The 14,815-nt window shown below is 43.6% G+C and overlaps 1 protein-coding gene across 2 annotated transcripts in view; it reads right to left on the reverse strand.

Moving 5' to 3' along the window:
* The window catches only part of mipol1 (mirror-image polydactyly 1), a 300,186-nt gene extending 289,063 nt beyond the window's left edge, over positions 1-11,123 (reverse strand). Inside the window, exons 1-2 of one of the 2 annotated variants that reach the window (XM_039741608.1) lie at positions 10,880-11,123; positions 1,712-1,803 (exon numbers count right to left, since the gene is read on the reverse strand). In XM_039741608.1, the coding sequence (XP_039597542.1) occupies positions 1,712-1,803; positions 10,880-10,971 (184 nt within the window). In that variant the 5' untranslated portion in view covers positions 10,972-11,123. Of the gene's footprint in view, positions 1-1,711; positions 1,804-10,879 lie in introns of those variants that run through there. The other variant, XM_039741609.1, reaches the window with a different exon arrangement.
* Positions 11,124-14,815: the final 3,692 nt, after the last annotated feature.

Below are 14,815 nucleotides of genomic sequence, written 5' to 3' on the forward strand. Positions count from 1 at the left end.
GAAAGGCACTATATAATAGATGGATGGATATTGTCACACACGCGCGCATGGGAGGCAGCTAAAGGGCTCGAGTGAAGGCAGTTCTGAGCCATGCCGGGATGTGGCAGAGCGCACTAACTCTCTTTCTCACTTCCCTGTAGACCTAACCCGGGAGGTTCCACCTGTCTCTCTGGACGTCACTTCTGGGACCGAGCCAATGGAGACAGACCTTGCCAGCTCCGGCCCCCCTGATGTCACATCCGGGACTAAACCAATGAACGATGAACACGTGCCCGATCCTTATGACCTCACTTTCTGCCTCCCCCTTTAAAAGCCTTCCCTTTTCCCTTCTCTGACAGTCTTGTTTTGGACTCTGTTGTAAGCACTTCAGTGCTGGTATTTGAAAGAAAACGACCTTGCAGCCAGGATACCGAATTACATGGGTGGCTGCCCCAAACCTTTTTCTGTCTTTGTCTCGTTTTGTGACAATATATAGATAAGAAAAATAGATGTGAAAGGCACTAGACAGACTGACAGACAGACAGATAGAAAGAAAATAAAAAGAGGAATAACCTTGGAAGTCAATCATCACCCCCGAAAGCAGAGAGTAGACGTCACGTAGTATTTGTGTACCAAATTTCAGGTCAATAGTTCAAACGTTTTGTGAGCTACAGGCGATTTAAAATACTGGACAGACAAACGGACAGCCATGGTAGCATATTATATAAGAAGATATAAAAATTTCAAAAATCCAAAATACTTCTGGTGCCAGGCATTTTGGATTAGGGATACTCAACCTGTACTACATTTTCATTTAAAAATTGCCATTATCAAGCAAAAACAATCTCCTTCCAGACTAGCATTTTCACATCGTTTATCCAAGGATCTCCACCCACACCGAATCGACCATAAACACGTATGACGCAGCCATTTCTCTATACTGGGTGTGCACGCGTCATCAGAAACAGAAGAGCAAATGCCGTCCTTGAACGGATGGTCACACTGCCAGCCACAGGATTTTATCACAAAGATGTAGCAACTGGTATATTATTTGATTTTGCACACGTGTGCAGTTTTCAGACTGTACAAAATGAATTTTAGAACCATACAGGTAAGCAACACAACACGCACCACAGGAAGCAACTCCTCTATGCCCACCATGTTGGAATATAGTTTTCTTCCATGAAGGGAAACCAAACAGTGAAAGAGACTTTGTAATGAGCTGGGTCCAATCAGGCAAGGGCTATGCAATAAGCACAAACCAATCAGAGTATCATTTAGTGTCTGCGTTTTCAAAACTCTATAGTTTTACACATCCATATGGCAGGAGTGAGCCAGTGTTCTCAAAAGGATTTGTTTCTGAGGAATAAAATCCAAGGGTAGTGTTGCTGTAACGCAAACCTGGAGACAGATGTCTGCATTTTAGTGTGGACATAGTCTAAGGTATGTCTGAATCCACAGGCCTTAAAAATTACAGACGTCTTCTTTACAAAACCACTAAAGCAGGATGAACAAACAGCAAACTTTTCCAAGTGAGCATACCCATTAACAACTTCGAACCATCCATTTTTTGTAACCCGCTTATCCAGTTCAGGCACAGGAAATAACCAGTTTTATGTGACAAAACCATTACTGTGAATAAAGGTCTCATTGAGGCAAACATATTATGAATGAGACTGAACACTAACCCCAGTAAACATCAGTGACCCCATGTACAACGAGCGTCACTAACCTTGGTACATATCAATTAAAGTCTCCTGTTGCTTTTTATTGTGCTTCTGTTTTGAAGATCCAGATTCCACTTCATCTTCGGTTGTAACATCCCTGAAGGAAACAAATAATACAAAATGGAATGAATCAACATTGAAAGTGTACATAAAAACTCAAATATACTCATTAAATTACTTCCAGAAAATAGTGGTCCACAGTTGGTACAGAGAGACACCCTTGGTGTGTTGCATAGACAGATATTAATTTTCATAGACAGACAGATATATAGATAGATAATAATTTTAGTATAGACAGCAGGATAAATAGATAGAAAGGAAATGTACTATAAAAAAGGCAGACAGAGATACAATAGACACTAAATAATAGATAGATATGAAAGGCTTTATGTAATAGATACATAATAGATAGATAGATAGATAGATAGATAGATAGATAGATAGATAGATAGATAGATAGATAGATAGATAGATAGATAGATAGATAGATAGATAGATAGATAGATAGATAGATAGATAGATAGATAGGAATGTATTTTACCCAGAGGGAAATTTGGCTTTTTAGAAGCTCAATAAATATATTAATACATATACACCAGAATAACTAAAAGGACAGAAACATCTGACTTAGCAGTTACAGACGCAGTCAGGCACTATACGGTGTACTGCTGTTGGTATAAAAGAGCCACAGTCCTGTTTGATTCTTGACAAACTTCTGCTAATAATTTGTCAGTTGAAAGTCCTCAGTGTTGGTGTGTCAGAGAGAGGATGTGCAGCATTGCTCATAATGGCACTCGGTTTTGTCTTCATTCTCTCCTCCTCTACTATCTCCATGGTGACCACAGTGTGTCCCATTAACCGAGCCTACCCTTTTTTAATTAGCTTGTTGATACAGTGGGCATCTCTTGCGGTGATGTGACCAGCCCAGCACACCATAATGGCCATTACAGAGTTGTAGAAGAGGTGAAGGATGTCACTTTCCCCTTTAAAGGAACGCGGCCTAGTAGGGCAAAAAAAAATTTCTGCTCTGCCCTTTCCTAAACAGATCTTCTGTGTTACAAGGCCAGTCCAGCCTGTCACTGCTGTGCACCCCTAAATACTTGTAGGAGTGCACCACCTCTGTCATCTCCATACTTTACTGTAGGTATGGTGTGTTGTGGATGGTGAGCTGCATTGGTGTACCGTTTGGTATTGAGGCCAAATAGTTTGATTTTGGTCTCATCTGACCAGAAGACGTTTTTCCACTTAGCATCAGAATCTTCAAGGTGCATTCTGGCAAAGCTCAAACAAGCCTTCATGTGGCCTTGCGACCTTCCTGACCAAGCCACAATTGTGGAGCGCTTGTGAAATTGTTGTCACATGCACACCATTAATGACCACTCTTTGCCATCAAATCCTGGAACTCCTTCAAAGTGGCCATTGGCCTCTTGGTTGCCTCTCTTACCAGTTTCCTCCTTGCTCTTCCACCCAGTTTGGAGGGTCCTGGGAGGGTCCTAGTAGTACCAAACACTTCTTTATGACGGACTTTACGGTGCTCCTTGGTATTGATGAAGCCTTTTGAGATGTTTGTGTCTCCATCTCCTGCCTTATGTCTGTCCACAACTCTATCCCCGAGATCTTTTCAAAGTGACTTGCCACCCATAGTCAGTTGTTTGCTGTCAGTTGCACTACCAAGCAAGGGAATAAATGGAGCAGGAACAGCTTCACTAATCGCACGGATTACAGTTGATCACAGGTGGAAGGAAGCCTGTAACCGCAATGGAAATGGTGGATGGAGTTTTTTTTTTGGGGGGGGGGCGTCCTTTATTAATCTCAGGATTTCTTGTTTCTGATTTTCTTATAATTTTTCTGAACTCTAGCTGTGATATCTTTCACTTGGATGTTAGAGACTGCAATGAGTAAGTAATGCTGGAAAAAATATTAGTTTGTGTGTTTTCATTTAAGGCTGTAAAGAAAAAAAAATGGGAATACAGTACACCCCCAAAATTCGCGGGGGTTATGTTCCTAGAGAACCCACAAATTGTGAACGTGGTTAAAAAAAAATGCCTACTTTTATAATTTAAACCCTAAATATGCCCCCAAAACACTTTAATGTACTTTCAAACTCAGCTTAACACATTAACTAAAAAAAGAATGTAAAGGTAAACCCGTATACTGCACAGTACTGTACTGCTATGTCTCCCGCAGAGCTAGAATGTCAAATACAGATATTACTGCTATATGTACTGTAATTCATGCAAGCACGTTTTCATTGCCAGAAGCCTTAGAGGGTGCAGGGCGTTTCGGTGGCATCTTGGGGCTTTAACCCTTAAACTGCCACATACTTGGGGGTTAATGCATCCCTGGACGCCAAATACTTTTTTGCTGCACTTTAAGCAAACGTCACAATTCACAAAGAAAAAGTGGAATTTTAATGGAATACATTTTTTTCATGCAAAGAGCATCACAATTACTGCAACACTGATCATTTTACACACTGCTAATGAACTGTAAAAAGTATTTTAAAAACTACTGGGACAATATGTACAAAGTGCCACTGACGCCATGGATGAAATTCAGTAAATCACCGAGCCATTTGCGCTTGAACTGGCTGCACGCAAGCACACAGAGGTAAGCGCTGATGCTGACAGGCTAGTCTAGTGCAGCGACTCAATCCCAGGGACAGTGAGGCTGCAGGATGTCACTCTTGGGTCACAGAACTGCACAGAAACACAGGAGATTGCAGAGACAGGAACTTTATTCAAACACTTCAAACAAACATGTCTCCATCAGAAGTAAAACAAGCTCAGTATGCAGTTAGTTCTCGTTTAAAAGAATAGGCAAACATCATAAGGGAGCACAATGGGAGCAGGACCCCCAACAGGAGCAGAGAATGCCTGGGGGAGGAGAGAGAAACAAAGCAATTAGCCAAAAAGGACAGGTGCTGTTCAGGCTTTTAAGTAAACGTAGTGCGAAAAGCATATCACGTGACAGAGCAGCCGCAAGTAAGGAGGCAATGTGAAAGTAGTCTATCAGCGTTTTCTAAGAGGGGTTTTTTGTGAGGAGCGTCCGTGTCTTCTAGGGGTACGTTCAGCCCCCCTGCTCACAAGGGGGTGGCAGTGGTCATGAGCTGGCTGCTCAACAAATGTACGGCACTGACTGATCAGCTCCTGCATGTTCGCAAATGGTACTGGGAAACGAATATGGACGGATGAGGTGGTTAAAGGGTACAGAGGAACAAAATGGAAATCACAAGAACACTCAGCTGGGGATGAATCACAGGTAATTAGCAGCAAGGAGAAATGAATAACGCTGTAGCGGTCTGGTGCCGCCAAGATTCACACCATCAAGAAGACGCCGATTTATTTTTATGGTAGAGATTCCAGAGACATACCCAGCCTTGGCTCGACCTGCACGCACTCACAAACGGAGAAAAAAACAAAGCAAACCGGTAATCAAACAGCAAATAAAGAATGTAATGAAATAAATGAAAACAACGATACCACCCCTGTATCCCTTACGGTGATTACACATTAAATACAACAAAGAACAAAGAAAACACACATAGTAAATCATGAAAAACGGCAACGGACGAAATGTAATGATGAAGGTGGAGGCAGCTAATGTGGTATAGCAGGTCCACAGCTCATGTCAAATGGCCATTTTTAAAAATAAATAATCACTGCACTCGCGGCATAGTGAGGGGACGTGGTAATGTGTGGCTGAAGTGGTTCCTGGGGTGATTTGCAGTGCGGGCGAATCTCACTTAAGTGCACAGGTGAGGAGTCGTCCGCATCCGTAATTTTTCCCGGGAGCTGCCGATTGCCACAGTTGAATCACGTCCCCGTCATAAATAGAAGAGCAAGGCGGCTAGAAGGAAGGGAAAAAAGGGAGGAAAAAAGATGGAGGTTGCAGTGAGAGCAGGAAGCAGCGTGCTGGAAGAGAGAGAGCCGGTGTGAGTGAGCGAGCGAGCGAAGGGTCTCAGGCAGGCAGCTGGACAGTGAGCCCTAGTTGGGGGTGTTTGGCCAACACCTAGGGCTGTTGGAAGTGGTCGCTCCCGCTGAGCACTGTATGAAGGAACGGGAGTGACCGGCAGAAGGACGGCTGATCGTGTAAGGCTGAGAAGGCAGTGGGAGTCGGGAGGCTTAGGCGGTGAATTCCCTGACGTGGGCGTCCTGGTCGCCAGGGAAGCCAAGTCTCGATCTAGGTGAGCTGAACCACAGCCAGGGATCGGAAGGCCACCAGATCAGTTGAGTGAGTAAGAAGGTCGGCTGCAGGTATGGCAACTCTCCTGTTGCAAAGCCCGATGGGAGAAGCAGGGGAGCCGCCAGGTAAAAAGACACCGGGCTGTGTTTTTGAAAGAGACTCGTTTCCAGCACTGTTTTAACCTCATTGCTTTTAAAAGACTTTTTTCTATTGGATTTTAACCTCCACTTCACTTCTGTTTTTATGGATTATTTATTTAATGAAGACTTTTTGAAACACTGCACCATTTATTTGAACACTATTTCTTTTTGTTGTTGGTTTTTAAAAAAAAACGCACTTGGCACTTTTTGCACCATCCCCTTGCTCCATTGTTGTGCCTCACTGCTGGGCTCATTGGTAACATTACTGACGGTCTCGGGTTCAGGGTTCCCAGAAGTGAGATGGAAATATGCAGCGAACCCGCATCGTCACAGGTAGATAGTCCAGAGATCTGCACGTTAAATGGGAATGTACAGATAGTCCTGCCGCTAGTTCCTGAAATGGTGAAGACGTGTTCAGGATCGCTCCTTTCTTTGCAGGATGACCATGAATCCACTTACAGTCCTCAGGTACACAGGCAGACAATCCGGACACACGAAACGATCCAGGACAAAACGAAAAAGTACAGGTAACCAACAGAAGGCAGACAGAGAGACAGGAACTTGGAACACAAATTACAGAAACTTTTTTTTTGCTTTTGGTCACCGGCCCTGTTTTTAAAAGCCGTGCTGACATCCTTTGACCCCAACAGCCCCAGCACCCTCAGCTGAAGACCAATCAGAGCCGCTGCAGGGACTGCTGGGAGTTGCAGTTTCAAATTCTATTGGCTACTTTCACCATCCCAAGTCACATTTTCCTCTACAGTTGCTTCATGTTATCACTACAGTGCAGTATTGCCATGAAAAAGGGCATCAAAATTGCGGAGGATATTTGTGGTTTCCGCTAACAATTATTAGTTAGGCTCTAAGGAAAAATATGCAAATGACTGAGGCCGCAAACTCTGAGCCATGACTTTGCGGGGGTCTACTGTATTTCAAAGGGGGGGTTCTTTTCTATACCCACTGTACACAGGGGGTTTTGTTTGTTGTCTCCAATGCCTCATTTTCTGTGACAATAACAATTCTTTTATAACTCCACTTTGCATTCGCTGGTCTGTTTCTGTACTTGTGGTGGTGTTAGCAGGTAAGTAGTGTTGGTCGCTCGCACCTCGGATCATTTATTTTTTTTCTTTTTCTTTCCTGCCGCTCTAGGATGGCAGCACATATTATAATCGTGCCGGCTCAAAGAGCGGTACAGGGTGATGTGCTGGAAGCAGGAAAAAGGGCCAAGCGTAAGGACCTGAGCGACTTTCTCGAGGGCCAAACTGCATCTCCAAAAACGACAGGTCTTGTGGGCTGTTCCCCCACATGCAGTGGTTAGTGCCCACCAAAAGTCTTCTTCCTCTTCTTTTGGCTGCTCCCGTTAGGTGTTGCCACAGCGGATCATCTTTTTCCATTTCATCCTGTAATCGCCATCTTGTTCCGTTACACTCATCACCTGCATGTCCTCTCTCACCACATCCATAAACCTTGGAGCATTGCCACATAAAAATGTATGTGTGTTTTTTTTTTTTTCTTCTTCTGTGTAAAATCCCGTTGTCATTTGAAAATATGGAAGATAAGATAGGCAGGTTGGATAGAGAAGACCTTTTGGGAGAGACAGGGCTGTTAATTGCAATTTCCGGGAGTGCCAAGGAAATGGATGCACTATTTAAAAAGGGGTGCGAAAACGCAGGAAGAAAAAAAAAAAAGACAGCCCGAGTTTTTATGGCGAAGAAGGAAAGGGCATGACCCCCATCTGAGTCCAGGAGAAAGATTTTGTTTTCGGGGAGCACCACAAGTCCACAGCAGTCTGGGGTGGCCACCTCGAAGATTCCGGATACGCTGAGGTTACCGTGAAAGGGATCGAAAGCAGCGTGAGCCGTAAATCTTTTATTCTGGCATTGGCATGTCTAAAGAACTGAACTATGGAGAAATAGGAAAATGGAAAAAAGACTAAATCGAAAGGACGGAAGGGAAAATTCTTGGATATATAATTTTATGCTTTGTGTTCATTGTATACAGTTATCCCTCGCTATATCGCTTCGACTTTCGCGGCTTCACTCTATCGCGGATTTTAAATGTAAGCACATCTAAATATATATCACGGATTTTTCGCTGGTTCGTGGATTTCTGCGGACAATTGGTCTTTTAATTTAAAGTACATGCTTCCTCAGTTTGTTTGCCCTGTTGATTTTATACAAGGGACGCTATTGGCGGATGGGTTAGAAGCTACCCAATCAGAGCATGTATTACATATTAACTAAAACTCCTCAATGATATAAGATATGCTTCCCGTGCGGAACTTGATTGTTTGCTTGTCTCTGCCTCTCTCTCACCCTCTCTGACATTCTCTGCGCCTGACGGAGGGGCTGTGAGCAGAGGGGCTGTTTGTACAGAAGCTGTTTGCCTAGTGGATACGAACGCACCTCTAAGAAATGCCGCTTTATCGCGGTTCTTCCAAAAGCACACTTATTGATTTTTTGATGGTTTGCTTTAATCTCGCAGCATTCTTTTAATTATGAGAAAGAACAGTCATCTCTGTCTTGTCATGGAGCACAGTTTAAACTTTTGACTAAAGGGTGTTATTTCATGTCTAGAGGGCTTTAATAATGTTAACAGTGTGGTAGAGTTTATAAGGGCTTAAAATATATAAAAATAACTAAACAAACATATGGTTTCTACTTCGCGGATTTTCGTCTATCGCGGGGGGTTCTGGAACGCAACCCCCGCGATCGAGGAGGGATTACTGTATATTGGAAGTGGGGGTGTTGTAAAAATGTATTGATTGTAGTTTTTTTGTTATTGCATTTTTCTCTGTGTGGTTTAGTTAATATCGCTTTTATTATTATGAATCATCTTTCGGCACTGTAGAAAGGGGTTGAAGGCAGTTTGAGGATGACCTGCAATCATCAGTATAATTTTTCAGAGTAAACTTGAAAAAATGAAGTGTAGCGGATATAATCATTACAACCTTCTCTTAGGCCTTCCTCTTCTCCTCTTACCCAGCAGCTCTATCCTTAGCACCCTTCTCTCATTATACCCCTCATCTCTCCTCTGCACAGGTCCAAACCAACGCCATCTCGCCTCTCTGACTTTGTCTCCCAACTTGAGCTGACCCTCTAATGTCCTCATACCTAATCCTCTCCATCCTCGTCACCCCCCAATACAAATCTTAGCATCTTTAGCTCTGCCACCTCCAGCTGTGTCTCCTGTGCCACCGTCTCCAGTCCATAAAACACAGCTGGTCTCACTACCGTCCTGTTGGTCCTTTTCACTCTTGCCGATATCCGTCTGTCACAAATCACTCCTGACACCCTTCTCCACCCTGCCTGCACTCTCTTTTTCACCTCTCTAGTGCCCACCAAAAGTGGTCCAAGAAAAAAAGACAACCAGTGAAGCGGCGATAGGGTCATGGGTGCCCAAGTCTCACTGATGCACCTGGGGAGTAAAGGCTAAGCTCCGTTTGGTCTGATCCCGCAGAAGAGCTACTGGAGCACAAAGTACTGAAAAATGTAATATTGGCCGGAACACACAGGGCATCGCAGCTTGCTGTGTATGGGGCGACGTAGACACAGACTGGTCAGATAATCTCCATGCTGACCTCAGTCCACCACTGTTAAGCGTCTACAATGTGCACACAACCATCGAAACTGGATCAGGGAGCAATGGAAGAAGGTGGCCTGGTCTGACAACAACAACATTTATTTATATAGCACATTTTTATACAAAAAAAATGTAGCTCAAAGTGCTTTACATAATGAAGAATAGAAACATAAAAGACATAGTAAGAAAATAAAATAAGTCAACATTAATTAACATAGGATAAGAGTAAGGTCCGATGGTCAGGGTGGACAGAAAAAACAAACAAAAAAAAAAAAACTCCAGACGGCCAGAGGAACAAAAAAAAATCTGCAGGGATTCCAGACCATGAGACCGTTCATTTTGAATCCTATTTTGTTTTAATTAATGTGCCGGATGGGTGCCAGTTTTTTACCAGGGTAAGAGACAGCAGCAGAACGCACTATGGCAAGAAGACATGCCGGTGGTGGCAGTGTGATGCTCTGGGCAACCTTAGGTCCTGCTATTCATGGAGACATTACCTTGACAAGTACCACCTACATAAAAGACCGTAGTGGACCATGTACACCCCTTCCTGGCAAAGGTATGCCCTCTTTTAGGAGGGTAAATGTGCCCCGACACCCTTCAATAGTCGCTCGGGAAGGGTTTGAAGAACATGCCAAAAAGTTCAAGGTGTTTCTTGACTTGTCCTCCAAATTCCCTGTTGGAAAAACAAGGCTGATCCACGGAGAGCTCTGTCTAAAGAGGAGTACGACGAAAAGGTCGGATAACCAGAAATCCATAAAAAAAAGACAAAATTAAAACTCTAAAAAAGTAGGAAGGGCGCACTTAATTGTCAAAGTGATTGGAACAAAATATCGCAGCCACAGGGGGACCCCCGCCATGACTGAACTTACACCCCTCTGTGACTGTGTGAGAATTCAACTGAGGCTGCCAAGAAGTTCTGACAAGCGGCTGCCGACGTGTCCCTCAAACGCCACTGCGCTGGTGCCACGGCTGTCACTTAATCCTTTTAACTCAGAGAGACAAACAAAAATGCGAGCAGCAGCCCGCTCTCTCCATCCCAGAACGCCCGCTGGTCAGCGTCACCCACTTCTAAACTGAAAGATCCCAACAAACTACTCGACCGACTTCACCGTGAAGTCCTTCGGCAGAAGTCGCTGTCCCAGGCAGAGTCGCGGGGCTGTGTCTCTCCGGTGTCCGCCCCCCTCCCGGCACGCTCACGGGAGGCCGGGGGGGTCACGACGCTCATACGTGACGGAGAAGCCCGCAAAGACTTCAAACACTTACGTGTCGTCCAGTTGGTCGCGCGGACCGCTCATTCTCTGCTTCACTCTTCGAAGGGCTGCTCTGACTTGCTGAAGTTTGTCGGCGGCATTCATGGACTTTAATCAGGCAGGACGCCGACGCTGAAGCCGCACTCGGCACCAGAAACCGCGTCTTTCGTTCTCTTTTTTTTCTTTTCTCCAAACAGCAGCCAGACACCGGCGAGCGTCCCCCTCCCCACGGCAACGAGAGCGACTGAGGTCACGAGGAGCACTTCCGGGTCGTGGCGACCTGCGAAAAATCTCCCATTTTATAAACGTGAACTCGCAGCTCAGTCTCATCGAGTGGCCGCTGAGTGGAAAACAAGTGGATGGACTCGGAGTCCCGTTTGTCATCGGACATGTTCAAATGGATAATTATACGACAAGCCGAATTAACATGTAATGATACTTCAGAATGCTCTTTAAAGATATTTGAAAATGGTGTAGTTGAGCCGTTCCCAAACTCGGTCCTGGGAGGACCTACTGTGGCCGCAGGGTTCTGTTCCAACCAGATGCACAGTTAGTAATAATAACTGATCGAGTTAGCTGGTCTTTTTCTTTCTTCTCTTATTATGCTTTTCAGAAAAGAATTCCCGCCCAGGGGTCAAATATCTATCTATTTATCTGTTATATAGTACCTTTCATATCTTATCTGTTATATAGTGCCTTTTACATCTATCTATCTATGTATTGTCGAAGAGAAAATCGTCAGCGCAAAGACGCACCAAAGGTCTTCACCCGGAATGAAGGTTCTCAAGAGTCAAGAAGATGGGCAAACAGACTTTATTGTTTTAGTGCAATAAACAATAACACGGACTCAACCCAATTCGGCCAAATCAGGCTTAGCCCTGAACAGTTCAAAAATCACAGTTTATATATCATCATTTCTTATTATCCTGACCTCGCTCAAACCAGCTCATTTGCTGCTTAATCTGTCTCCCCTTTCCTGTAGCTGGCCTGTCAAATTCTTTTATGATGACCACGGTATTTTATTTTGTTATTCATCTTCATTTTTCTGCTTCACTTATTTTTTAGGTCAGCTGAGAGCCAACAGGTGTTTCCTTTCTTCCACCCTTGAGCTGTCATTATCTCATCATTCTTCCTTTCATGGGTCCTCTTGCTAGGTTTTATTAGCAGCTAAAGCTAAGCTGTAATTAAAAAAGAAATATGGCATGGGCCTTTGTTTAACCATTTGTTTCGCAGGCCTAACTTGTATTAATATTTACAATAAGTTTAATGCTTATATTTTCCTATATGTATTTATGCTAATACATGAATATACTAATTTTATTATCTATACTATATCTGTCATATAGTGCCTTTCAGATCTGTCTATCTTTCTATCTATCTATCTTATCTGTTATATAGTGCCTTTCACATCTATCTATTATATAGGGCCTTTCATATCTATCTATCTATGTTATATAGTGCCTTTCAGATCCATCTATCTATCATATAGATAACATGTTTGTGTCCGGCTTGTACTTGCATGGGAGACGATCTAGGAATAGCTTGGGTTGCTGCTGGAAAAGGTATTGGTAAGGCCAGCAGGGGCGCTTGCCCGGTGGTCTGTGTGAGGATCCCAATGCCCCTGTGCAGTGACAGCGACTGTGGTATAAAAATGGTATTGTCCATCAGATTAGGTGTGAAATGAGGTCCTGACTCTCTGTGGTCATAAAAGGTCCCTGGGCATCCTTCGTAAAGAGTAGGGTGCTTTCTGATGCCCTGGCTAAATTGCCCATCATGGCCCAGTCACTCTGGCCCGCTAATCACCCCCTGTCTCTTATTGGCTGTCTGTCTCACTATTTCACCACCTCATAGCTCATGGCACAAAACTGTCTGCCATTGCATCATCCAGGTGGATTGAAGTGGCTCCACACTCACTCTGAAAAGCACTTTGAGTAGTAACAAAAGGCACTGTATAAATGTAAAGATTACTATTATTATTAGATCGGGAGTGGCATCCTTACAACTATTGAGCAACATCAGGTCTGCCCAGTGGTTGACGTCCTGCTATGGACAGAGCTCAGTCGCACCTCAGACAGTGTACTAACACAGTCTGCTCCAACTCTGCTTTAAGGCACACAGAGGGTTCTTAAGTAATCAACACAAGCTGGGACACCTGTGCAAACTGATTGCTTCAACTTGCAAGGCTTCATTTACTTGAATTGTTGCAGAACATCAGCAGGTTGTCACCTATTAGTTGTTTTCTGATGAAGGCCCATTTGGAATATTCTGAAATTTCCTTTTTTTCAGTTTTTGCTAACCAAAACTTTAAATGTAAACGTCTGTCAGTTTACTACTTACCTTTACGTAATTTTAGGTTATTCATTGTATTTCAACTGATTAAATTTGAACAAAAGCAGAGGTGTTCTAATACTTTTCACTGGCAGTGTAAGTCTAATTAACGGCTGGAGACCGCCTCCTGATACAGAGAACGGTAAGGAACATAAAGTAGGAGCCTTACTGAATTATTTTCTTAAGTATTGCCAAAGGAAAAACTGATCATTTAACTGAATTAAAATTCATTTTTCCCTTTCCAGCATTTATTGGCGCCTCTCTGAAAAGACATGATAAATCACACTCATTCCTACATTTACCATTAGTCACCTTGGCGGGTGTCTCATTGATTATTAATTGACAATTATCAATTCTTACGCGAGGTAACATATAACAAATACAGTACAGTATATCATTTTCGGGTGGAGCGATCCTTTAAATCGCGTCAATCGCCGTTTTCGCTTGATTCCTGCCTGCGCTTCACACTGCAATCCGGTAGGTGGCGGCAATACACCATTTTATAAAGGAAGACGAGCCCTGAGAAGCGGACGAAAAAAACGGCATTGAGACGGATTGACCGAAGAAAAAGGAATCAAAATGAAGTGACAAAACAATAATAATAATAATAAGGTTCACGTTTTTCATTTGATAGTTTAATTAGCTTATCTTTTTTTCCTTCTCTTTCTTATTCCGAATTTAGTAAAACGTATCAGTGTTAAATGAACATTCACTGGAAATTTACCCACGAGATCTTAAGGAGGTTAGGGAGTACAGATATAAACACTCGACGCATATTTTTAGGAAGTCACAGCACACTGGGGAAATTCTGAAGGAATGGAAAATGGCAGCTATTATCCCATTATATAAAAAGGGTAAGGTGGCACAGTGGGTAGCTGCCTACAAAGACATGCAGGTTATGTGCATTGGCGATTCTAAATTGTCCGTAGTTTGTGCTTGGTGTGTGTGCGCGCGCCCTGCCTGGGGTTTGGTTCCTGCCTTGCGCCCTGTTTTGGCTGGGATTGGCTCCAGCAGACCCCCGTGACCCTGTAGTTAAGAAATAGCGGGTTGGATAAAAAGGGCCAGTAAGATTATTGGGCATCACAGGAAAATGATTGGAAGGAATGATTAAGGATAAGATTGAGCAACACTTGGCAAGGACAGCAGTTATTAGGAATAGTCAGCATGGCGTCGTGTTTTACTGACGGGGTGGAATTCAATGAGCACGCAACTTGACCACAAGTGGCCTGAAGAAAGGGCCTGAGGTGCCTCGAGAGCCTGCATACTGTAATCTGTTCAGTAAGCCAATAAAAGGAGTCGTTTTGCTTCACTTCTCATTGCATTCATAAAGGCTAACACAGTGCAACACCCTGCAACTTTGAGGCAGCAACAAAAGCATACGACCAGAGTGGTGCATACAATAATTTTTATCTCAGCTTTCAGAAAGCATTTGATAAGGTGCCACATGACAGGGTTGGCATAGAACTTAAAGAGGTGGGAGTTCAGGGTGCAGAATTGGCTCAGATACAAGTAACAGAGGGTGATGGTGTGAGGAACCTCATTAGAGTGGTGACCAGTAGGGGGCAGTGCTATGGCTGCTGCTATTTTTATTATATAAAGTGCTCAAAAAGTTTAAAGGAAC

Source organism: Polypterus senegalus, chromosome 18, assembly GCF_016835505.1.
Source record: "Polypterus senegalus isolate Bchr_013 chromosome 18, ASM1683550v1, whole genome shotgun sequence".
NCBI classification, from domain to species: domain Eukaryota; kingdom Metazoa; phylum Chordata; class Cladistia; order Polypteriformes; family Polypteridae; genus Polypterus; species Polypterus senegalus.